Below are 27,875 nucleotides of genomic sequence, written 5' to 3'. Positions count from 1 at the left end.
TATATGACAGATATATTTTCCAGAACTTAATTTCCCATAATTAAGAATGCATATAACACACGTATTATACACCAAATAAATAAGTCTTGTGTACATTGATCAATCGGAAGGGGTGCTAATTGGGATTGTTCACGTGTCAATATATTAACAAATATCGCCGTTGGCGCTTATTAGAGCGGAGCGCTTATTACGACGAATATGGTATGGGAGTTGTGATCACCTTTGCCCTAACATCGCTTTGTACGACACCCTGGCCCGTATTCCTGTGTATGTGATGTCAGCCTGTTACGCAGTGTATGTGATATAGGCTTGTTTTCGTCACGCTGAATGATTGGCAGACACAACCGACAATGAAATCTACCACCTAATGCTGTCCTAACCATTGCATTATGACGAGCCTCTGTCCCCAGAGGCCAGTATACATTCAGTATTAATGAGGCTGGCAACATGTCGTGTCGTGTGTATACAACATCCTTGATGGTGGTGGGAAGTACACGGTATATCACGCTTGTTGTATACAGCTTCCAATGTCACATCCTTGATAGCAACAGGGGATTTGTTTGTTTGTTTAACACCATATCACAATATTCCAGCTATATGAAGGCGGTCTGTAAATAATTGAGTCTGGACCAGACAATCCAGTGATTGATATCATGAGCTTCAAACCACGCAATTGGGATACGATGACAGCATCAACCAAGTCAGCAGCCTGACCACTCGATCCCGTTAGTCGCCTCTTACAACAATAATAGTCGCCTTAAAGGCAAGCATGAGTTGCTGAAGATCTATTCTACTTGGATCTTCACGGGTCGATAGCAACATGAGTTGATATAAATCATCAAAACTTAGTGGTGAGGTGAAATTGGGTTTAACGTCGCGTCCAAGATTATTGCACTTATATAGTGACGTGCATGCACATGTGTGGCTGCTTGTACTAGTCCAGACTGATGCCGATTTATAGTGCTAGCTCACTGAGATACCATGCCGCAGTTTAACATGAATACCCCACTCAGACACAGTATACTGACTCCGAGCCGACCAGTCCTTGTTTTAGCCCCTTAATTCCGAGTGCCAGACAGGGTAACAACAAGTACCATCTTTTAACGTCTTTTGGTATGACGCGGCCAGGGATCGAACCCCGGACCTTCCGCTCTACCACTAGACCACAGAGGCGGTCATCACAACTTAGTAATATTCATATGGGTTAAATAATAAAGTAACTTATTATATATATCTTAAAGATCTGATGTAAATATGGGTAACTGAGAGATGAGCATGAGTGAGTGAGTGAGTGAGTGAGTTTTTACAGTATTCCAGTCATATCATAGCGTGTTAGCTTAATATGGGAGAAAAGCCCAAAGTGATGCAGGTCTCAGACGTTTACCACTTCAGTGAAACCCATGGCATGGGAATGAACCTAGAAACATAATCGGGCGAACCGACATTCGAACCCACAAACATAGTTTCTGGCGTCCCAAGGGACGCTACTCTGCACAGCGAACATTATTTCAGCTCAAATAAAAATGGACAAGCTATTTTAGATTTGAAATCCTAATAATTTTGTGGTTATCATCATGGAACACCATCCTTTTTAACCCTCATAGAAGGAAATCTCTCCCACACACTCAATCACAAATATTTGTGATAAGCAATTTATCCGTAACCGTGATTCGTTTAGCTGTAAACACTGCCCACAATTTCCGTCGACAGTCGGACAGTCCAGATCGGTGGGGTTTCACTGCATGTCTGTATTTCAGGGTGAGAAAAGTTGGCAAAGAAACTGTTCTTACCTTTCCATTGGGGCTGCTTTTCTTGAATACTCTGCAACACAAACAACCAGAGTGAAACCAACTGCACACATTACCATGAATCATACAACAATTATTTCATAAATCCTTATCATTCTCTGTCATACCCCACGTAAACCGGCTGACATGTTTTACCGGTAACTCGGAGACAGGTAAACATACCATGTTCCCATGATGCTACAGAGTGAGTGAGTGAGTGAGTGAGTGAGTGAGTGAGTGAGTGAGTGGGTGAGTGAGTTTGGTTTAACACCATTTTAAACAATGTTCCAGTTATATCACAGCGTGTCAGCTAAATGTAGGAGGAAAGCCTGAAGTAATGCATGCTTGTCGTAGGAGGCGACTAATGGGATTGGGTGGTCAGGCACGCTGACTTGGTTGATGCATGGACAGGAGGGAGGGCGGGCGGGCGGGCGAGTGGATGAATGGGTGGGTTGATGATAGGCTCTGAGTGAGTGAGGATGTGGATAAGTAAGTGAGTGAGTGAGAGTGGTGGCTTACAAGCAAGTCACAGATCTAAATAAAACGAAAAAGATTTGATTTTTAGATGATTGACACAAAATAAATCCTGTTTTTATATTCACTTTCACGCCACAACACCTCCTGCTAATGACGTACGGACAATAGGTGAATCTTGCTCCATGTTCTGTATACCATGATTTAAGCCAATAACTGCATTGATTTTTATTTTCAGCCTAAATTCCTTTGAGTTTAATAATACCCTACTGAACTTCCATGTCCCATCTGCATCCCCATGTTCATATCTCCTGTTTGCCCAGCTTACAGACCGCCTCTGTGGTCTAGCGGTAGAGCGTCCGCCCGGAGAGCGTAAGGCCCGGGGTTCGATCCCCGGCCGCGTCATACCAAAAGACGTTACCCTGTTACCCTGTCTGGCGCTCGGCATTAAAGGGCTAAAACAAGGACTGGTCGGCTCGGAGTCAGTATTCTGTGTCTGAGTGGGGTATTCATGTTTAACTGCGGCATGGTATCTCTGTGTGCTAGCACTATAAATCGGCATCAGTCCGGACTAGTACAAGCAGCCACACACACACACACACGTACATGCATGTCGCTATATAAGTGTAATAATCTTGGACGCGACGTTAAACCCCATTTCGCCTCACCTTTTGCCTCCAGCTTACATGTGTGCCCGTACAGTTATCTCTGACTTGGTGACTGTATGGGTTATTTTCACTATTGTGATTGTATTGCAATAGTAGCCCATGCTATCATATATATCAGTGTGATAGAAATGAATAAAATATGTGCAGACAATGTTAAAGTCGGCCATTTTCCCCCCTGTTGCTACTCAAAGCAAAGGGAAGTAACTCTAAGCTGAAGTTATTGATATCCTTGCAAATTAACACATGGCAGGTTTGAAATTTGACTGTAAAACTGAGTTTACTGTAAAACTAATTGTGACCGCTGAAACTATCAATTGTTATGCATACTATTGACGATACCACTGGTTGTTTAAATTCTTGTCGATAAAGTACATTCATAGAGCAAACAAGTGCGATACATTGAAAGTTGGAAATATTGTTTACTTCTACTTCATATTATAACCGACCCTGTAAGATCTGGGGTAGAATAGGTCTTCAGCAACCTCTGCTTGCCGTAAAAGGTGACTTTGCTTGTCATAAAAGGCGACTAATGGGATTTAGAGGTCAAACTCGCTGACATCATATCCTAATTGCGTGGATCGATACTCATGATGTCAATCATTGGATTGTCTTGTCCAGACTCAATTATTTACAGACCGCCCTCATATAGCTGGAATATTGCTGAGTGCGGCGTTAAACAACAATCAATCACAATCAATCATATAATAACCATTGCCACAGTGTTATTTAGCCACATGATTACATTATACAACAATACAAGGAATAGAAGTTCCAGCCCTGGTAATCTGACACAATCAGCAATAATCCCAGAACACAAGACGAAGCTGTTTTCTTGAAAACTGACCCCAAACATGTGTTCCTAACTCCAACAATCCTTTAATATAACACGTGACCTTTGTTTCATGTGTTGCAGTGATCAGTGAGGCAGACATCGACAACATTGCAAGCAATAATACGTTTAGGACGTGGCCGCCTTGATGGGGACGACTGAGCATATTCTCAGATTGAAAACCTATGAAGGTTCTGTAATCTGCCAGAACATGGCCGCCAGGCCCGATTATGATCCAGACTTCACAGCTACCAGCAGAGGCCTACTGTCTACCTCGGCCACATGAAAGGGGACATGAATATGAGGTACGTAAACAGTTCGAAGACAAATCCTTTTACGTGGATCAAAGAATCTCAATAAGCAGCATCAATCAGCAATAAGATCAGTCATGATAGATGTTTCAATTGTCAATGAGGAACATGTTGATGTATAAGTGAGTGAGTAAGTGGGTGGTTGGAGTGAGTGGGTGGTTGGAGTGAGTGAGTGAGTGAGTAGATGAATGAGTGGGAAGGTGAGTGAGTGGGAAGGTGAGTGAGTGAGTGAGTGAGAGTAGATGAGTTAGTGAGTGAGTAGATGAGTGAGTGGGAAGGTGAGTGAGTGGGAAGGTGAGTGAGTGGGAAGGTGAGTGAGTGAGAGTAGATGAGTGAGTGAGAGTAGATGAGTGAGTGAGTGGGTGAGTGAGTGAGTAGATGAGTGAGTGGGAAGGTGGGTGAGTGGGAAGGTGAGTGAGTGAGTGAGAGTAGATGAGTGGGTGAGTAGATGAGTGAGTGAGTGAGTAGATGAGTGAGTGAGTGAGTGAGTGAGTGGGTGGGTGGGTGAGTGAGTAGATGAGTGAGTGAGTAGATGAGTGAGTGAGTGAGTGAGTGAGTGGGTGGGTGAGTGAGTGAGTGAGTGGGTGAGTGGGTGGGTGAGTGAGTGAGTGAGTGAGTGAGAGTAGATGAGTGAGTGAGTGAGTGAGTGAGTGAGTGAGTGAGTGGGTGAGTGGGTGGGTGAGTGAGTGAGTGAGTGAGTGAGTGAGAGTAGATGAGTGAGTGAGTGAGTGAGTGAGTGAGTGAGTAGATGAGTGAGTGAGTGAGTGAGTGAGTGGGTGAGTGAGTGAGTGAGTGGGTGAGTGGGTGGGTGAGTGAGTGAGTGAGTGAGTGAGAGTAGATGAGTGAGTGAGTGAGTGAGTGAGTGAGTGAGTAGATGAGTGAGTGAGTGAGTGAGTGAGTGGGTGAGTGAGTGAGTGAGTGGGTGGGTGGGTGTGTGGATGTGTGAGTAAGTGAGTAGATGAGTGAGTGGGAAGGTGAGTGAGTGAGTGAGAGTAGATGAGTGAGTGAGTGAGTGAGTAGATGAGTGAGTGAGTGAGTGAGTGAGTGAGTGAGTGAGTGAGTGGGTGGGTGGGTGTGTGGATGTGTGAGTAAGTGAGTAGATGAGTGAGTGGGAAGGTGAGTGAGTGAGTGAGAGTAGATGAGTGAGTGAGTGAGTGAGTAGATGAGTGAGTGAGTAGATGAGTGAGTGAGTGAGTGAGTGAGTGGGTGGGTGGGTGTGTGGATGTGTGAGTAAGTGAGTAGATGAGTGAGTGGGTGAGTGAGTGAGTGAGTGAGTGAGTGAGTGAGTGAGTGGGTGGGTGGGTGAGTGAGTGAGTGAGTGAGTGAGTGAGTGAGTGAGTGAGTGAGTGAGTGAGTGAGTGAGTGGGTGAGTGGGTGGGTGGGTGAGTGAGTGAGTAGATGAGTGAGTGAGTGAGTGGGTGGGTGGGTGTGTGGATGTGTGAGTAAGTGAGTAGATGAGTGAGTGGGAAGGTGAGTGAGTGAGTGAGTGAGAGTAGACGAGTGAGTGAGTGGGTGAGTGAGTGAGTAGATGAGTGAGTGAGTAGATGAGTGATTGAGTGAGTGAGTTAGTGGGTGGGTGGGTGTGTTGATGGGTGAGTAAGTGAGTGAGTGAGTGAGTGGGTAGGTGAGTGAGCGGGTCAGTGAGTGGGTAGGTAGGTGAGTGAGTCAGTGAGTCAGTGAGTCAGTCAGTCAGTCAGTGGGTAGATGAGTGAATAAGAATAAGAATTTTGTCACTTTAGAAAGTAAGACAACTCAGCTAAGGGTTGTGTCACCTCATACCACTGAGCCAGATGCCCCTAAATGAAAGTATCACTACCCTTTACACAGTGTACTGCAATAGATACTGTAAATCATGAAATCACCAAATTAATGCGAATGTCGAAACCTGGCCTAAAATATGTCATGAAATTTATGCGAGTAGCCCTGCTTTTGAATCCCCAAAACTAACCAGCAAAGGATAACATCCAGAAAAAGTAAAGGATGATCGATTGAATAATATCATTTTTTATTTTCACAAGATTAACTGCAACTGCTTGACATCTGATCTAACATCTATAAAATACAAAGCAGGAAATCAAATATTCAAATCAAATAGGTCAGGTCACCGACCAAGACTGTACAGGCTTCAAATATTGGTATGGAAGATAGTGCAATCCTTTGAAGGTAACGAACAATGTTACGTCTCCCCCATGACTGCTGTTATTATTCTGGACATTTTTACAAATTGGAGTGAGTGAGTGAGTGACTATGGTTTTACCCTGCTTTAAGCAATATTCCAGCAATATCACGGCAGGGGGCACCAAGTTGGGAATCGGACCCGGGTTTTCGGCATGACAAGCGAACGCTTTAACCACTAGGCTACCCGACCGCCCCCACAATTTGGAAGCAGTGTTTTGCTTGTAATCATTAGAATATTTGACAATGTTTGTGACTACAAACTGTATGATTACTGCTTGATCAACTTGTTTAAACAAACTGACCACACTTGACATGGAACATGGTGAGAAGCTCTTTCTAAATCCTGTGCACAATTACATTGTCTATTGTGAGCTTTGTCTCCAATATGTCCACCTAAACACGTGACACTCAAGGGACAGTCATGCTTGGGCAAGCCCAGTCTAATATTTTGTTCAATTGATTTCCAACTCCACACTTGATTTCCTATTCAATTCAATTCAATTCAATTCAAATTTCCTCCCTGTTGCTACTCAAAGCAAAGGGAGCACATTGCAATTGCATATCAGTGGAGAAATGAACCCAGCTTTCATGTTACAGGACGTTACTCAACCACTAGGCTAAGCTACCACTCCTTATAGCTGTGAAGATAACCTAGAGAGAATAATAACCTTGAGTGTGTGAGTGAGGCAAAGGTATATTACCCCATAGTATGTGACTGTATATCCACATCATGGCTGGATCAGACATACCAATGGGTAAACGCCACTTGTAACAGTATTCCAGTCATATCCTGGCGTGTCAGCTTAATGTGGGAGGAAAACCCAAAGTCAGACGTTTACACCTTTCATGAAACCCACGAGCACAGTTATGGTGCTACCAAACCTATAAACATAATCGGGGCAAACTGGGATTTGAACCCACAACATATCTGATGCATAACAATGTCGGCAAGAATCCACAAGACTGCCCCAGCTTCTGTCTGTGAAACAACAGTGTCTCTTTAAACCAATGACGTGCAAGAGATGAAACAGTCTTTTAGCCAACTCACCCAAAAATATAACATTGTTACACATCACAACACTAACCGTTGTCGGGGTAAGAATCGTAAGCATGGTAAGATGGTCGCCTAAAATAAATACACCATCATTTTGTGCAGATGATGGGAAACAGTTTCTTGGGTGACTGGTGCACAATCATGTCGATGAAATGCAGGTGAATTGGTAACAGGTGTGTAGATTACAGGTGTGAAACCAACCAACCTTGTCTTGATGTCTGATGACACAGAAGCTCTGGTTGCCTTGTTGTGAGACTTAGATTTGGAAGGCATCGAGATTTTTGGTAACAATATTCCAACACGTGCGACTCCAAGCTGATGAACCTCGACAGGCAAATGGCCATGGAAGCCACTTCGCCTCTTATACCCAAACAATTAATCCACATCGGGAAATCATGCACACAATCGTGTAATTGTCATGGATGGCCTCGCCACGTGCTATTAACCCCACAACTGCTGTCAATCTAGCTTACCAGACACATATTCCCTAGAACTGACTGGCATGGGTTAATCCCCTTATACAATGCTCACATGGTTGTCCACATGTTATACACTATACTGATCAAGTCAGCAATCAGGCTGAGGAGATTACAAATATGGTCACGCACCCTGTAATAGGATTTCGTCCCCACGTCGACAGTCCACTGTTACTTGCCGCATCCACAACTCGGCACATATTGGCATTGATTCCTTGGACGTCCAACCCAATCCAGCTACTTCTCATCACAAATTGCCCTTTCGTTCAATCAAATTAAGAAATGAAAGTCATAGAGAAGTGTTGACCTTTGAGGAAAGTGTTGATAACTCCAAGGTTGTGGGAGTGATAAAAGTTTGTCTGCCCCACTGGAGGACATGTCGGAACAGGAAGGAAGCTCGCTGACTATCACAAAGACATCACCTTCGTTTGTTTTCCATCCCCTTTACTCACACAGGATATGTTTTTGTTTGTTTGTTGCTTGACAACCTACTCAGCAACATCCCAGCTATATGACGGCAGTCTGTAAATAATCGAGTCTGGGCCAGACAATCCAGTGATTGATGTTATGAGCATCGATCTACATAATTGCGATACGATGACATGCATCAACCAAGTCAGCAAGACTGACCACCTGATCCGGTTAGCCACCTCTTACAGCAAGAATGGGTTGCTGAAGACCTATTCTAACTCGGATCTTCACGGGTCTCTACTGAAACTTGACACACAGCATATAAATCATGTGGCACCTGTTTTTTTGTAAATTTGACTCTGCCCAACAGGGACTGGGTACCAGGTAGTGGGAAACGTGAATGAACACCTTCTCGTATCTAACAGGCAATGTATACTGCCCAGGGAGCTGAGAGTGTGACGGGGATAAAAGTTGTGTAGCACCACGAGTGAGTGAGTGAGTGAGGTTTTAAGCAGCTTTTAGCAATATTCCAGCAAAATCACGGCAGAGGACACCAGAAATGGGCTTCAAACATTGTACCAATGTGGGGAATTGAGTGATGGGCAAATGCTTCAACCACAAGCCTATCCCACCGCCCTGTATCATCATGAGAATACGTTTGATGCAACATAGTAGTAGTGACATTTCAAGTTTAGCATTCAATGCCCATTGATGGTTGTTCCTTTGGAGTGAGTGAGTGAATGAGTGAGTGAGTGAGAGAGTTTGGTTTTACACCTCTTTCAGCAATATTCCAGCAATATCACAGCGGGGGACACCAGCAATGGGCTTCACACATTGTACCCATGTGGGAAATTGAACCCAGGACTTAGGCGTGACGGGCGAACACTTTAACCACTGAGTTACCCCATTGCCCTGTACCTCTGAAAATAACACATTTACTCAAGTTGTAGAAATTTGATTCGATAATCAGTTGATCCTGACATTGGCAAAGGGAGGTAATTATGCACAGTGAGTTGCCGCACATCCCAAGTTCACTAACATAGCCATGTCCATGACAACTCATTGTGACTGCTCCGTGGGACTCTGGGTAGTAACATATGTCAATAATAATAATAATAATAATAATAATAATAATAATAGGCCATTAATATTGCACATATTTCAACACCATTCGGGGGCATGCTCAAAGCGCTATTATTACCCCAGTCACTGGAACAGTGTGCACGCAACAATCATTCTCAGCTCCCTGGGGAGTATACAACCAAGGCTGCCTGTTAGGTGCTAGAAGGTTAACAATCTCATCCTACGGGGTACCCATTCCCTGCTGCGTGAGCAGAGGCACATTCCAAACAAAGTCACTTGCCAAAGGGGACGCCGTCATATAGCTGGAATACTGCTGAGTGAGGCGTTAAACAACAACCAAAAGTCATCACTTACCCAGTGGAAAGACAGATACTCATACTGCAGTGGTAGTACATAGCAACAAAACACTGGCTAGTACAAATTGTCACTAACAGCTTGTCTGAATACCTTTAGAAACTCAACATAAAAAGGCAATATGACATTTTTCCTACTTTTGCAAACCATTAACATCCTCATAGCAGAGCAATATAAACTATATTACTATTCATATGAAACAGGAAGCGAGCGTATTTGACAGTTTATCCAAAATAATCCCTATTTTGTATGGGTCATATTTGATCCACGATATTGTTTATATAGTCAGTACTAGCTCTTACACAAAAATCCAAAGGACTTAAGAAGTGCATTTATATGCGCCAGATTCCATTCACCAAGTGGATGCTCATAGCGCTACACTATTATTACCCCGGTCAATGGATCAGTGAGCACTTGATTTTCATTCTCAGCTCCCTGGGGAGTATACAACCCAAGCTGCCTGTGAGGCGCTAGAAGGTTAACAGCCTCATTACCATCTCATCCTACCGGGTACCCACTCACTGCTGGGTGAACAGCAATTTAACAGCAACAGCAATTGTTGTTTTTTAGACCTTTCATGTTTTTATAAGTTGGTTTACAATAACTTTGACTAAAAACAATGTTGGTGGTCATACAAAAAAAATATTACTATTCCACTGGATTACTGTTTAAAGCCGCACTAAACCCAAATCAAGTGATGGTACTTGAAAAATAATTAAAAGCAAAAATATATTTGGACAGTGGACCAACAATAGTACCTCAGATATCTATTCTGGAACATAAATAACATGAACAATTAGAGTCACTTGATACACTCTATTACCCAATAACTTACATCCTGTATATGTAATTTTCACTGAAAACTCACACAATGGTCCTATTCTAATTGCTGAGTTTCTTCTTCGTCATTGATAAGGCCATTGATCCAGTTACGAAACAATAACTAGTCACACCCATGGGTTGTCATGGAAACGGTAAAGAATTTTTCCTCTTAGACACAAGGACATTTTAATATCTTTATGATAAGTTATTTTTGTGTAGAAACTCTAAATTTGTACAGATAACTCATATATTGTTTGTTTTGGTTTTTTTTATTTTTCAAGAGTCAACTGTGTTCTGTGTGTTACCATGGTTACCAATCATTAAAAAATTGACTGATATGTGGGAACTACAGTTCCAATCCATAAACAGTGTTACAGCTACGACAATCGTGAGTGAGTGAGTATGGTTTTACACCTCCTTATGAAATATTCCAGCAAAATCACAACTGGGGACACCAGAAATGGGCTTCACACATGGTTGGTTGTTTTTGTTTTTTTTGTTTTACGCATCACTCAGCAATATTCCAGCTACATGATGGCGGTCTGTATATAATCAATTCTGGACAAGATAACCCAGTGATTGACATCATGAGCATCGATCCACGCAATTGGGATAGATGATATGCATCAACCAAGTCAGTGAGCCTGACCACCCGATCCCGTTAGTCACCTCTTACGACAAGCATGGGTTGCTGAAGACCTATTCTACCCCGGACCTTCACGGGTCCTTCGCACATGGCACATGTGGGGAATTGAACCCGAGCCTTTGGTGAAATGAGCAAACATGTCAACCACTAGGCTACCCCAGCTTCCCTTAGTCTATGGTAAAGTATGGCAGTCAAGTAAGAGAGATGTCTCTCTGTCTGGACAATGGTGAGAGGGAGGTGTAGTGGCTATTGTTCAACACATTTAGCCATATTCCATTGATTGATTGATTGTTTGTTGTTTAACGCCGCACTCAGCAATATTCCAGCTATATGACGGTGGTCTGTAAATAATCGAGTCTGGACCAGACAATCCAGTGATTGATATCATGAGCATCGATCCACGCAATTGGAATGGATGACATGCATCAACCAAGTCAGCGAGCCTGACCACCTGATCCCGTTAGTCGCCTTTCACGACAAGCATAGTCGCCTTTTGCGGCAAGCATGGGTTGCTGAAGACCTGTTCTACCCCGGAATCTTCACGGGTCAGCCATATTCCAGAAACATGCCGATGCTCTGTATATACAATCATGTCTGGACCCGAGAAACCATTATGAACCATGTCCCGAGTGAGTGGGTGAGTGAGTGAGTGAGTGAGTGAGTGAGTGAGTGAGTGAGTTTTAACGTTACATCGGCAGTATTTCAGCCATATATCGTGACAATTCCGAGCAAGTGGGGTTAGATAACATGCAACCTACAAAGTCCCCTTATCCATCTGCTCTCCTCATACAACAAGCATTGCTTAAACTGGAAGAGCCCAGAATGTTGGGTTAGCGAGTGAGTGAGGTCATTTTGACAGTGGTCTTATTTCATAAGGCCAGGTCAATCTAACAGTGGTCCAACCCTACATGATCAGGTCAATCTGACAGTCACAGGTCCGACCCCAAATAACTAAGTCAATCTGACAGTGGTCTGACCCTAAATGATCAGGTCAATCTGCAAGTGGTCCACCCCTAAATGATCAGGTCAATCTGACAGTGGTCCACCCCTAAATGATAAGATCAATCTGACAGTGGTCTGACCCTAAATCATGAGGTCAATCTGACAGTGGTCCACCCCTAAATGATCAGGTCAATCTGACAGTGGTCCACCCCTAAATGATAAGATCAATTTAACAGTGGTCCACCCCTAAATGATCAGGTCAATCTGCAAGTGGTCCACCCCTAAATGATCAGGTCAATCTGACAGTGGTCTGACCCTAAATGATAAGATCAATCTGACAGTGGTCTGACCCTAAATGATCAGGTCAATCTGACAGTGGTCCACCCCTATATGATCAGGTCAATCTGCAAGTGGTCCGACCCTAAATGATCAGGTCAATCTAACAGTGGTCCACCCCTAAATGATCAGGTCAATCTGACAGTGGTCGACCCCTAAATGATCAGGTCAATCTGCAAGTGGTCCGACCCTATATGAACAGGTCAATCTAACAGCTGTCCGACCATATTCGGACATGGCAATCCAATGGTCCCAATTGGCAGAAGAGCTACAATGGCCATCTTGCACAGCCATTGCTGCTGGAAAGAGGCACTTACAGGCTAATACTATCAGGGATCAGGAGATAACATTGTCAATACTGTCATCTACCTGACAATCCCAGAATTTATAGCATGTTATTTATTCTTTAAGACTGCTAAGAGGATTATCACTGATTATGAGCATGTGGTGTTCGAGGAGCTAGATGAGGCTTGATAACATCCTGATCAATATACTGGAGTTCCAGTGTGGTGACTTCTCTGCTTTCAAACACTCAAGACATCCCATGCTTGGATGCATGGGCAGGTGTCTAGTGTTTTCACTTAAGGAGTTGATAAATACGCAGAAATTGTTGAAGTTGATGAACAATGATCTCGGTACACATCAGTCTGAGGTGGCACTGTTGGGTACACTTGGGCCAATACTAATAAAAATTGTCAATTGTCTTGATACACACTGACGTTGAGATAACTGAAATATACATGACTAAGCGATAGCTGTCATAATTACACTAGCTTCAGCAATGTGATAACTAGAAGTCACTATGAGATAACTGTCATAATTACACTAGAGTCTGCTATGTAATAACTGTCATAATTACACTAGAGTCTGCTATGAGATAACTGTCATAATTACACTAGAGTCGGCTATGTGATAACTGTCATAATTACACTAGAGTCTGCTGAGATAACTGTCATAATTACACTAGAGTCTGCTATGAGATAACTGTCATAATTACACTAGAATCTGCTATGAGATAACTGTCATAATTACACTAGAGTCGGCTATGAGAAAATTGTCATAATTACACTAGAGTCTGCTATGAAATAACTGTCATAATTACACTAGAGTCTGCTATGGGATAACTGTCATAATTACACTAGAGTCTGTTATGTGATAACTGTCATAATTACACTAGAGTCTGCTATGGGATAACTGTCATAATTACACTAGAGTCTGCTATGAGATAACTGTCATAATTACACTAGAGTCGGCTATGTGATAACTGTCATAATTACACTAGAGTCTGCTATGAGATAACTGTCATAATTACACTAGAGTCTGCTATGAAATAACTGTTCATAATTATACTAGAATCTGCTATGAGATAACTGTCATAATTACACTAGAGTCGGCTATGAGAAAATTGTCATAATTACACTAGAGTCTGCTATGAAATAACTGTCATAATTACACTAGAGTCTGCTATGGGATAACTGTCATAATTACACTAGAGTCTGTTATGTGATAACTGTCATAATTACACTAGAGTCTGCTATGGGATAACTGTCATAATTACACTAGAGTCTGCTATGAAATAACTGTTCATAATTACACTAGAATCTGATATGAGATAACTGTCATAATTACACTAGAGTCTGCTATGGGATAACTGTCATAATTACACTAGAGTCTGCTATGAAATAACTGTTCATAATTACACTAGAGTCTGCTATGAGATAACTGTCATAATTACACTAGAGTATGCTATGAGTTAACTGTCATAATTACACTAGTATCTGATATGAGATAACTGTCATAATTACACTAGAGTATGCTATGAGATAACTGTCATAATTACACTAGAGTCTGCTATGAGATAACTGTCATAATTACACTAGTATCTGATATGAGATAACTGTCATAATTACACTAGAGTCGGCTATGAGATAACTGTCATAATTACACTAGAGTCTGCTATGGGATAACTGTCATAATTACACTAGAATCTGATATGAGATAACTGTCATAATTACATTAGAGTCGGCTATGAGATAACTGCTGTAAGTCCACGAGACTCCACATGGGTCTAATTGTGTGGATCAATGCTCATGATGTCAATCACTGGATTGTCTGGTCCAGGTTCAATTATTTACAGACCACCATCATAGAGCTGGAACATTGCTGAGTGTGGTGCTAAACAACAAACAAATGTAGGCACACCACTGCAACTCCCATGACTTGACTACGGCAAGCCCATGGATCAAAACATGACACCACGACACATGTAGGTATCTTCTGATCACACTCTCACTCTACCACAGTTACCATAACAACAGGAGACTGAATCAATAGCCCAAAGCATATTCCAAGATGAGTCTCATTTCCTGGTAATGAGAGAGGTTGTTTTCTGTTTCCAATTCCACGTTCAACATTTTTGCTCCGGTCCATTTCGCATCTCTCTAAAACATCTTCCGCAACTGATAAAACCCACATCTCTCACAATTCAGCTTCTAAGGCCCTTCCTTCCCCGGTCAGTAATCAATGAAGATTCCACATCGCTGATGTCCATGTTTTTTCTGCTGCTGATGAAGACAACACTTAAAGATGCCAATTCATCCATCACGTCTAAATGATGTGTCAGCTGATGGAATATTTCAGGTCAATCGTCTCCGCCTTCCACTTCAGTCATGAAGATGATCACAATGGAGAAGTCATGCCCTCCTTAACGGCAAAACTCTTCATCGATTGTGATACATGAATGTCTTCTTTAGGATTGTGTCAACACTGTGTAGCTTGTCGTGATGGCCTTTTACAACCACTGGTACACCCAGTATTTGGGCCAATACCCTATCTCACTTGTAGTCAGCTTGATGTGGGTTGGTTTGGTTGGTTGGGTCGGTTTGTTGTTTAACACTGCACTCAGCAATATTCCAGCTGTATGACGGCGGTCTGTAAATAATCGCGGAACAGACAATCCAGTGATAAATGTCATGAGCATCGATCCACACAATTGGGATCGATGACATGCATCAACCAAGTCAGTGAGTCTGACCTCCCGACCCTGTTAGACACCTCTTACAACAAGCACAGTCGACTTTCACAGCAAGCATGGATGGCTGACAACCTTTTCTACCCAGATCTTCACGGGTATGTTTTTGTATCCAACAGTGGGCCTGTCTGATACCAGCATTGTCAATTTTTCTCAACAGCGGTGTATTGTACAAGTTTTACTGGTGTCTAAAGCGCTGCAAATGGATGTGCAGTATTAAGTCTCATAGGCCTTCAGGGAATCTGTGAAGTCCTTATATATAAGCTTAACCCAACTATGATTTTAGGGTTGCAGGCATCGTACCCGTGCTTGTGGGTTTTAACCAAAGTAGTCAACATCTAGGACCCGTATCACATCAGGCTTTCCTCCCACATCAAGATACCCGTAAAGATCGGGGTTAGAATAGGTCTTCAGCAACCCATGCTTGACATAAAAGGCGACCATGCTTGTCGTAAGAGGCGACTAACGGGATTGGGTGGTCGGGCTCACTGATTTGGTTGATGCATGCATCAGATCCCAATTGCATGGATTGATGCTCGTGATTGTCAATCACTGGATCGTCTGGTCCAGACTCAATTATTTACAGACCGCCGACATATGGCTGGAATATTGCTCAGAGCGGCGTTAAACAACAAACAACAAACAAACGAACAAACAATGATAATACTCGTATCAGACCGCACTGCTGGATACAACGATAATACAACATTGATGCAATGGCCTGCTGTGGAGGCCCAGTGCTCGTTGTGGAAGCTTGGCTTACGTACAGCACTGCACGTGCAGGTCAGATCATCCCATGATCAGAGTCCTCCAAGACTCTGAGGAAATGGAAACCATTTACCAACGAGAAACTTTTCAAGGGAAAAAGCTATGGCACTGTGCCAGAGACGTACATCGTCTTACAACAGCAAGCAGCATCAGTGGAAAGACATCTCTCTCACTTGTAACATAAGAGACAGGAAACTACTTCACTATCCCCCAAAACAATAAAATCTATAAATTGTCGACCTGAGACTGTACCAGCTATCTCGAGTTCATTACCGAAGATGAAAATGTCCTATGGCCTGTTAACATGACAAATATACATCACATTTACGTGGAGCAGAAATTAATAATTAAGAGAGTTGCTTTACCATGGAAGTGCTCTTGCCAGCATGCTTGTCTAATTACATGTATAGAATGTTCCGTCTGGGAGTCACAGAAAACAAGCAGTTGTTGGGGAAGTAGTTACTTTCCTTAATTACTTACAACTACTTCAATTACAACTACTTCCATTACGTGATGGACTGCACACAAACACACACACACACACGACCAAAGTAGTGAGTGGGTTGGGTTTAACGCTGCTTTTAACAGTATTCCAGTTATATCACGGCATGTCAGCTTAATGTGGGAGGAAAGCCCGAAGTGATGCAGGTCTCAGACGTTAACCACTTCGGTGAAACCCACGAGCACGGGTATGGTGCTGACAAACCTAGAAACATAATTGGGGCGAACCGGGATTCGAACCCACAATCATAGGTTTCTGGCGTGCCCAAGGGAGACAACTCTGCACAGCTAATCGCGGGGCCTTAGACGACACGGCCACCTGTGCCCCCCAGGACCAAAGTAATAAAATAAACACTAAAAAAACATAAACCATTGAGTATTTTATATTCCTCCATAAATTTTCAACAAATAAAGTGTGTGTGGACACATTGTAGATTTATAGTGCTAGTCCACTGAGATACCATGCCACAGTTTAACATGAATATCCCAATCAGACACAGTATACTGACTCTGAGCCGACCAGTCCTTGTTTTAGCCCCTTAATGCCAAGAGCCAGGCTGGGTAACAACAAGTACCATCTTTTAACATCTTTTGGTATGACACGTCTGGGATAGAACCCCCGACCTTCACCCTTCAGGCGGACACTCCACCACTAGACCACTGAGGCAGTGTGTCACTTCCACATAAGATACATAATGCAATGTTTAAAAGTAGGGGTCCTTGTCAAACCCTAATGTTAAAAGTTAGAAAGGTCAAGAGGCAGCATTATGGATCGGGTGGCCACTCAGTGATCTGGTTGATTGCATTGACCATCTTGCCCTGATGACATGGTTCATTGCTCATAATATCAATCACTGGATGGTCTGATACTAATGAATTATTAAAAACTCAGGGTTGGTTGGTTGGTTTGTTGTTTTACAATCCAGTGATTGATATCATGAGCATCGATCCATGCAGTTGGGATCGATAACATGCATCAACCAAGTCAACGAGCCTGACCACCCGATCCCGTTAGCCACCTCTTACAAGCATAGTTGCCTATTATGGCAAGCATGGGTTGCTGAAGACCTATTCTACCCCGGATCTTCACAGGACTAAAAGCCTCAGGGGGTCCCTAGAAGAAAAGAACTTGTCTGGAAATGTCAAGGAACGAGGGGTCACTAATCATTTTTGAACAATGCACATGTGTCATAATTCTTAAGACCTGAAAATAGTCTGTTTATCATACTCTTTTTAAGTTTTAATCATAAAATAAAACCAAAATTATACATGACCAGAAAAAATTTCTGTCAATAGCAAATGTTGTCCATTATTAATAGAGACAAATAAAACAAAAGGTTACGTTATATTCATAGGATTCTACCCACATTCCTTTGCAACAATTTTCGGTTGTGACTGGAGTAATCGGAAAGTCGACACATTGTCCGTCGGTGTTTGCCCTCATCCCATGATAACGCGACACACACACAGAGGCGTGTTTCCATGCTCATGACCACAAACATGTTTTTAAATCTAACAGTTTTCTTTTTCATTGTGTGTCTATTTGATCAATGCCGGTGCATATGTACCCAGGATAACATCAGATTGTTTGCCACAGTCCACTCGTGCTTCGTCTATTCAGGATTGTTGATCTGGGACGTAAATTTCTTACAAAACCCCAGACAATGAAAACAAGCAAGTGCAGTGACAAATAAGACAACATCCCTGAGCATCAATCTGAAGCGCACCAGAAACAAGACTTAAGACAAGCAAACAATACCAACATGAATGCAACATTGGGATGTCTATCATTTGCGTACAATGTTTCTATTATCTATTTCCCTGTGGTCTACAAGCTACATTCCATTATTAATCAACCGCTATGTTTTTGTTGATTTCCCAGAGAGAGCTAAAAGCAATTTACTATAATGAATCTATACTACTCAACTATGTAAGCATAGGCTCAATAGCCATGTCATAACCGACCCTTAGCAAACATTGAGCAGAATACACACACTTGACTAAAGTGAGTGAGTTGGGTTTAACGCCGCTTTTAACAGTATTCCAGTAATATCACAGAATGTCAGCTTAATGTGGGAGGAAAGCCCGAAGTGATGCAGATCTCAGACGTTTACCACTTCAGTGAAACCCACGAACCTGGGTATGGTGACAAACCTAGAAACATAATCCGGGCGAACCGGGATTCGAACCCACAATCATAGGTTTCTGGCGTGTCCAAGGGATGCAACTCTGCACAGGGAATCGCGGCACCTCAGACGACTGGGCCACCCGTGCCCCCACACACTTGACTAAACCACTTGGAGATAACACCACACACTCAAACATTTTTGCCTGTTATCCTTCACCTGTCTTGTTTATTTTTTAAAGCTTTTTTGTTGTTGTTTATTTTAATCTATCACACAACCTTTCCCCCTAGGGTGATACCCTATCTGGCAAAGTAGCCCTGGCTGCTAGCAGTATTCAATAAGATATCACAAATGGGAAGTAATTGTCATATATTCCCATTCCACATGCAATATCAGGGATTTATCAAGGATTTCAAACTAAGTGCCCTTGGCAAGCAAATTGGGACAGAACTGTGGTACTGTTCAACATTTGATTATTTTAATGTTCTCGTTTCCATAAATTTTAGGATTTGAGAATTTTTACTATTATTTGATTGAGAAGTTGGGCTGAATATCGGTCTCTTAGCAGGTTAGGATAAATCCATGCATGCTCCAGCAGGCCCAGCTGTGTTCCACAAACTGAATGAAATAGGCTACGCCCACTAATGGACTGCTGTACCTTGATTGGCTGATAATATGATGGGCGGGGCTCGTGTTGCATTACTGCGCTTAACTATGTCTCTGATTGAGTACTGTTGTCTTGAGTTGATTGTGTGTTAATCATTAAACAAGCAGTCTGTGAAATTGTTGAAATATTTATTTACAGGAACTGACTTCAGTATATTTTTGCATTTATAGTTATAAATGTTAAAACTGGTGTTCACAAGTTGGCTGTCAACCATTAAATAAAAACAGTGTGTGTGTTTCGTGATGCTCAATACAGATGGAAATTTCCTTATTCGGAGTAAAAAATCTGCCATGGGTTGTCTGAACACTGATTGTATTTCTGATCAGAACAGGACATGGTCGTTGGTTTGCTGTCCAGAGTTGCACCCCTTGGGTGTGCCAGAATCCTACGATCATGGTTCGAATCCAGGTTCACCCCGATTATGTTTCTGGGTTTGCTCGTGGGTTTCACCAAAGTTGTGAATGCCAGAGACCTGGCTTTTTCAGGCTTTTCTCCAACCTTAAGCTGAGTGCGGCGTTAAACAACAAACAAACAAACAAACTGTTCAAAGCTGTACTAAACCCAACTCACTCACTCATATCAGAACAAATATATCGGATAAATGTTGCATACATGTTTAACTTATTTTCAAGCATTGGAACATATGCTTCTCCATCCTACTGATATTATCTGCAACCTTCTTCGTCTGTAGGTGTATTGGATGCAATATTTGCATCCTGTAGAACCCTGACAGACAGTGTATTCAGGTAATAAAGGTAAAACTTACATTTAAAACACCTTCAATTTCAGGAAATTGGTTTTGATTACAACATGCAGAGCTGATAAACAACATGGTGCTGTATGATGTTATATATTTGGCTTTGTGTTTTTGTTTGCTTGTTGTTTAACACCGCACTCAGCAATATTCCAGGTATATGACAGCGGTCTGTAAATAAATCGCATATAATACGCACTCGTGTGTTATATGCACCCTTAATTATTGGCAATTAAATTCTGTCGTACATAAACATTTCAGGCTGTCAGCATAAACTCTGAAATTTATCATTCAACACATTTTTTTCTTCACCAAAATAATATTCTAATACAAGGCCCCTATTTCTCATTTTGAGAGCGCCCTAGGCGCTTATTCCGTAGAATAAATACGATATTGTCAGTGCAAGAGAATAATCAACCTAGATTTTCAGCCGAAACAGATTCCACTTGGCGTAAAGTAAATAGCAGTGGAAATTATACGAATGGACCACTGAAAATCAGTGATGACACCAGGTGTTCGCGAAAAGGGTAAGCCTATCCTGCTCTACCGGTAGCACCCGTCATTCATTCAACGTGTATATATTGCCTGATGCAGCACAGCACTACTCCTGCCATGCAACATCAGCCTCTAAACAATAACAGTCACAAGTGCTAGACACTGACAAGGAATATAGCACTGAAACCTTAGGCTTAAAAAAAGAAATATTTCCACTTTACATTCAGAGTTTCATCCTTGTATTGCCAGGCTTGACAACTGAAATTATACTAAAGGAAGTTCAATGTGTGCCAAGTTGTTTGGTTGGTATTCTGCCAAAAAACTAAAACGTGTTCCTACATCACCATCATTTTTAACTAAAAACATAAGTTCTACATGTCTCCTCACTATTGAGACGAATGTGCCCATGAAACTTCTTAAAAAGTACACATCCTTCCAGCTAAGACCCCTCCCTGCCTCACACAGTGATCGGTTGTCAGACTAGCTAACAGTCTGTCAATTTACTGCAAGACCCATGTCAATATAGCTCATATCCTATCAGGGGCGCTGAGTGCTCTTGTTATAACAGAGGGGCAGGATAGTGCCATTCCGACACTTCCCTTATTCCCTAATGGCAGGGTAACTTCGTAAGACCCTAGTCTATATTATGTTGTGCCATGAAAACTGTTAACGGCACTGTAGGCAAATGTATGCTGTCGTTCCCTGAAGATTCAATAATTGAACACTTCAGCGTGACCTTATCACTATCAGTGCTGATATTGACCAATGAAATCGTTCATTATCACATAGTAATGTCTTTGACCTATGACAATAGATTTTCAGATGATGCCTGTTTTGATCAGCATCAGTCAATACATCGCTCCCCTGCTGCATCTACTCCACATCCTTGGCCCTTTCAGAGACAGTGGGGTAGCCAGCCATCACAGCGTTCACTCGTGATGCCAAAGTCCCAGGTTCAATTCCCCACAGGGGCAATGATGGGTACAATGCGGAAAGCTGATTTTTGGTGTCCCCATTTGTGATGTTACTGGAATACTGCTAAAAGCTGCTGAAAACTACACTCACTGAATAGGTCTTCAGCAACCCATGTTTGCCGTAAAAGGAGACTATGCTTGTCGTAAAAGGCGACTAACGGGATCGCTGACTTGGTTGAAGCCAGGTCATCGATCCCAATTGGTGGATCGATGCTCATGATGTCAATCACTGGATTGCCTGGTCCAGATGCGATTATTTACAGACCGCCGTCATATAGCTGGAATATTGCGTTAAACAACAAACAAACCAACCAACCAACCAATCTCTCTCTCTCTCTCTCTTTCTCTCTCTCTCTGTGTCTCTCTCTCTCTCAAGAGACAGGCTGCACGTGGATTTCTGAGCGTCAGAAAAAATGCTGCATACCCGGCTTTGAAGCAAAAAGCCGCACACTTTTTTCAATCCAATTAAAGTCATGTGACATAGCACAAATTAACCTCAGCTCAATCAAACAGCTGTTTCCTATCAATTTTGAAGAATTCTTATTAATTCTTTTACAATGTCATGTCGGTAAGATAAATTCATTGTAGCAGGATCACGGGGGTACATGTTGTTTTATGCGTCCCTCATTAGGTTTTATACAGCTCGCCTCGGCTCGTTGTTTCATAACCTAACAAAGGACACATAAAGCCCCATGTACCCCTCGCGATCCTGCTTCAACTCATACTGTTCCCTTATTCATTTCCATCAGTTTCTTTAACACTGATTAGTACTAATAGTTGGCTTTGGATAATTTCTAGCATTGTGATGAAACACAAGCCTTTGGTCTTAATACACCAAAACAGTCACCTTTCTTTACACCTATTATAGCATTATTAATGTCTTATTGCTCCATCTGTTTATGGTATAGCTATTATGAATGTTTGCCAGTGAGTGAGAGAGTGGGTAAGTTTATATTTGGCAATATTTCAGCAATATCACAGCAGGGGACAACAGGAACGGACTTAACAAACTTATACCCTTGTTGGGAATCAAACCCAGGTCAATTACATAATGTATGCTTTATCCACATGACCACCCACTGCTCTACAGGGATGACAGTGAGTGAGTGAGTGAGTTGGGTTTAATGCCGCTTTTAACATTATTCCAGTTATATCACGGCGTGTCAGCTTAATGTGGGAGGAAAGCCCGAAGTGATGCAGGTCTCAGATGTTTACCACTTTGGTGAAACCCACGAGCACGAGTATGGTGCTGACAAACCTAGAAACATAATCAGGGCGAACCGGGATTCGAACCCACAATCATAGGTTTCTGGCTTGACCAAGGGATGCAACTCTGCACAGCGAATCGCGGTGCCTTAGACGACTGGGCCACCCGTGCCCCCTACAGAGATGACAAGCAAGAGAGTGGACTTATTCTAACCTAGCTCTCTATGGAGTTTTTACAAATATCTGTCCTTTCACCTGTCACTGGACTTAATTACAGGTAATTACAGGTATCAAAAAAATAATCGCAAACCGAGTTCTGCTAATCAAGAAAAGCTGCCTCTAAAGTCATGTGGAATGCTCAAGAGAAATGTGAGGACTTTAGTATTCGCTGAAAGGTCGCTCTAATTGACGATATTTCGACATAAATCTAACACAAGAGGATACAGATCGGGACCACAAGTCAACTGATGTTTACAAGATGGATGGTTTAAAGTCAAGCAAGTCATATTGCAACTGATAAGGTCATCCCTGACGTTTCAGGTCCATTCAAATTATCGCCAAATTATCCCTTAACCATCGAGGCCTCATCCTCCCACTTGGGTTAATCACAACTTGGGAGAATACAACCACATTGCCATGGAAACAAGCAGTGATTTATTGGAAAACAAAAGCCAGTTTAGTTGAAACTCTGACATACAACAACAACCTCTAATAAATATGTCGTTAATGCTGCCTTCAATAGCGGGTCGTGACAGAGATAGCTTTCATGTTGGTGAACATGGCTTCTGCTTGTAGAAGGTCCTTCCCCCACCCAACAGATCAGTCGGTCGCTATTTACACTGAAACACCTGAACATTCCCCAAACTCCATCATCAGAACATCCACACGGTAAGCTCAATGTCCACTGTCAATATCGGACAGAGATTTATATGATTAATTGCTTCCCTCGTAACATATTGAGCCTAATGTTCGAGGTGGAATCTCTCACACAGACATTTAAAAAACATGTCTCAATACGGTGAGTTATCTACCCCTGCTCAGAGGTTGTGCTTCGGTCAAAAGTCTACAGCAAATGTCAGAAAATATTCCCAAATTGAATTCCAAATTTCCAACACACGTACATACTCTGCTTCATAATTCCTGATTAACCATAAAAAACATATCGAAAAGATTCCAGCAACAAACTTCGCAAACCAAATTCCCTTTTTATCGGGGCCTGGTTATCAAAGTTCATCGACACTTGGCAGTAGATGGTGGGTCCTTCATTAGGAGGAGGCCTGGTTTTGATTGGGGATGTTCCATTGTGAAGAACACATGGCGCCATGGCACAGATTCCCACTATTTAGACCCATTACCATTCACTGGCACCAGTTCATTACCATAGTAATCATGGTGATGGGGTTCCTGATAGCGCCGGTACCATAAGTCCAAGACATCGCATAAGTACTTTTGTTATTCTGAATATGTTAACCAACATTACCAACAGCCAGATAACTTACATTTAAACTCATTTTCACTTTGAACTTACTTTCATAACATATTGTAGATCTTTGGGGATTAATTTCAGAGAAGAATATTTACTCTGAATACAATTACATTAACTGTTTGTTTGTTGTTAATGCCACACTCAGCAATATTCCAGCCCATTGCCACATAGCTGGAATATTGCATAATAATATTGAATATGATCATAATCATAATCTAAATCATAATAATACATGCAATCATATAGTGGGAGCTGATTTCACAGATTTTCCGGCAAAATCAAAATCAAAATCATAATAATAATAATACATGCAATTATAAAGTGGGAGCAGATTTCACAGATTTTCCGGCAGACTGTTCCACAGAGATGTTGCAACGTATGAGAAAGTCCTTTCCCGAAAGTACAAGTACGAACACAGGTAGTGACAAGGTGTTGTTGAGATCGTAGACTTTGTAGAGGAGATTACATCGGTAAGAGCTCATATCTACCCTCTACAATCATGATAACTAAAATACACATATCGACTCAAAACTAATTTTTTATAGCAAAACAAATCTTAAAAAAACAGATTCCAATGGTTTGGTGTTTCTTTATCTTAATTAGACTTGATTAACTCAAAAGAAGCAATGGGTACTGTTATTGTTAAACAGATTATAGAGACATCATGCCAACAGCATTAAATGCAAAAAACAGACCACAAATGTCAGCTTGTAAGAAGGACATTAGAGAAAGACATGCCAGGATTATAACAGTTTCATCTGCCGCACGTTAATGGGCGGCGAGGGAGACGCTATGGTATATGACTGACTCTCCAAGCTTAAGTCTAAGTCCGCTAAAAGCATTTCATCGTTAAGGAAACAGCTCACTCCTGTTGATTCCTTGTTACAGCCCTATTAGAGACAATATTTGGGTTTCCGGTGTTGCGTCCAACAGCTTGCTGTAACAATGGACATATTCTCCCAAGGTCACTCTCTTGACCGAAGGTCAACAAAACAAATATCCAGCACCATGTGGGCTACATGTCACACGATGACAATCACGTTATCACGCACATCACTTGGGTGGCAATGTTTCTGAAGATAAGACAACACCTTTTTCTTTTTGCGGTTGACAGACTTGACTTGAGCTTTTAATAAAAGACACAATCTGATGATAAAATGTAGATAGTCTAAATTTATTTTGATTTTCCTGACCGTTTCAACTCATCATGCTTAAACCATGTAAACAGCCTAGAAAAATATAAATTGATAGTATCTGTAAACATTATAAATAATAATAGATCAAAAGAATTTGTGTGATCTCCAGCCACAGCAGACTCTGACAAAGACAATGCAGCCTGGTATAAGTAAGTACATAGACATGTGGGTGAGTGAGTGAGTTGGGTTTAACGCCGCTTTGAACAGTATTCCAGTTATATCACAGCATGTCAGCTTGATCCCGAAGTGATGCAGGTCTAAGATGTGTACCACTTTGGTGAAACCCACGAGCATGGGTATGGGGTGCTGACAAACCTAGAAACATAATCGGGGCGAACTGGGATACAATTACAGGGTCATGGGATTCTGGCACGTCCAAGGGATGTAACTCTGCACAGGGAATTATGGTGCCTTAGACGACGAGGCCACCTGTGGTTGGTTGGTTTATTTGTTGTTTAACGCCGCACTGCGCAATATTCCAATTATATGACGGCAGATGGACAGAATCAAGGCAAGCTAAAGAACAACCTATTACATTTCCGTAACGTGATAAATGTTGAAAATACATTCTAACCATCAAAACAGCTCTTACAACTAGTGAGAGAGCTTTGGAGCCATTCTTAACAGGAATCCTATAGGGTTTTCATTCACAAAGGATTTTGATGAAATACACTCATCAAAAGTAGACGCTTCATCATGTTAATCAAGGATTTATGGCACAGATTTTAATCTTCTCGTTGACTCATACAAGTTGGAGGCAGTTATCTTTAATGGGACGGGTCAGCTGGAGAGAACAGGAGGATGAATCACTGAAAAAACTCGCAAGGACCTAGGGATAATATCCTCAACATGCTCAATAAAAAGCATCTCTAGCAAATCTGCCTCGCAAGCAGGGTTATGGACAAACAAGCACTTGGACCAATACCTGGAGATCCTTTGGGGGACGAAATTCTTTCTCATAGATCCTAAAAACTTTTCAGTCCCTCACACGCTCCATCACCGAGGCTCCGCTACAAATATACTTTCCGAAAACTAATCTTACAGCCAAGACAAATCTCTAGTTTGGCGATTTTTATGGATAGCATGGCAAGCTACAGGAATTTAAATGATTTATTGTTTTGCTTTGAGGTTCATTTCAAATGAAAGCAAATTGTAAACAAAATCAAAATACACTGTTGATCTATAAAATATATATTTTCAAACAAACAGAAATTTCATGTTTACTTCTTCCAAAATGTGAGCAGACTCATCATTAAGACGAATAAAACTTTCATCTTAAAATTACCAGTCCCTTAAGTTTTTTGTCAGTCCCAACTTTGAACATGTTGAACAAATAAATGAATGTATGAAATGTATGAAAATTAATCCTTTACACATTCCACTTTGGTCTGTCTCTAAAAATAGATATTTAACCTCAAAACAAAGCACAATGTTATTTCCTTGCACTACAACGTGAAACCCTGATGATAAAAGACAAGCTGACTATGAATATATTAGTATATATTTAGTGATATTATACTGATAATCACCAATCTTTTGTTGAACAACACAATTTATTACCAGAATTACCAGTTAAGCCTAATTTTACCGGTAAAAACTGGTCATTACTGGTAACACTGGACATGTCACAATATGAGGGTCTGGATGGGGTGTACAAGACAGCAGTATGTCAAATTTGGGACCTTTAGTCAGTAGTCATCATTAGTAAAAACAAAACTTGAATAGAGGACAAGTTGTCAGGTTGAATCTAAAATGTGAAATCATGTTTATGTGAATTCGGATCGTAAGTCTGTAGGGAAACATGGGACAACTGGTCCTGCTTGTGGTGCTGATAGATCAAGAAATATACAGCTTTTACGCGATTTTAGTACAATTACGATACATAGAAACATTCTGATTTACCCAAAGCATCTTTTTTACATTGTACGCTATTAAATCTTTGTGATGACGTCACGCTATTGTTGTTACAGTGGATTCCGAGACAGGAAATCAGTAACCATTCTGAACATTAACTTGCAAGTAAATCTGTCCCAACTATAGGTCATTATGCACAATAACAGAGAAATTTTCTATCAACCATGTCATGGTTTAAGCCAGAGAGAGAGTCAACAGATTCGAATAATTTCTCCATTACATCTCGTGCGATAGAAATATGACTCAATATAGCCTTATTTGGTTGTTATTGCTATAGGGTACACCCTATCAGGACCGTCCAATATGTAATACATATTCGTGACTGAGGATTCTGGGTCAGAATATGGAACCCTAGTGTGATGTGTCAGCAGAGATTGCTGTACATG

The 27,875-nt window shown here is 41.6% G+C and overlaps 1 protein-coding gene across 5 annotated transcripts in view; it reads right to left on the bottom strand.

The window, feature by feature from the left end:
* The window catches only part of LOC124144052 (arrestin red cell-like), a 109,621-nt gene that overhangs the window by 63,198 nt on the left and 18,548 nt on the right, over nucleotides 1–27,875 (bottom strand). For 4 of the 5 annotated variants that reach the window (XM_046513282.2, XM_046513289.2, XM_046513290.2 and 1 more), the window contains exon 2: nucleotides 1,791–1,821. In XM_046513282.2, the coding sequence (XP_046369238.1) occupies nucleotides 1,791–1,821 (31 nt within the window). Of the gene's footprint in view, nucleotides 1–1,790; nucleotides 1,822–7,506; nucleotides 7,661–27,875 lie in introns of those variants that run through there. The other variant, XM_046513284.2, reaches the window with a different exon arrangement.

Source organism: Haliotis rufescens, unplaced genomic scaffold (assembly GCF_023055435.1).
Source record: "Haliotis rufescens isolate VD_foot unplaced genomic scaffold, xgHalRufe1.0.p SCAF_52, whole genome shotgun sequence".
NCBI classification, from domain to species: Eukaryota; Metazoa; Mollusca; class Gastropoda; order Lepetellida; family Haliotidae; genus Haliotis; species Haliotis rufescens.
Note: the sequence above shows the minus strand (reverse complement) of the source record. Positions and strands in the feature narration are given on the sequence as shown.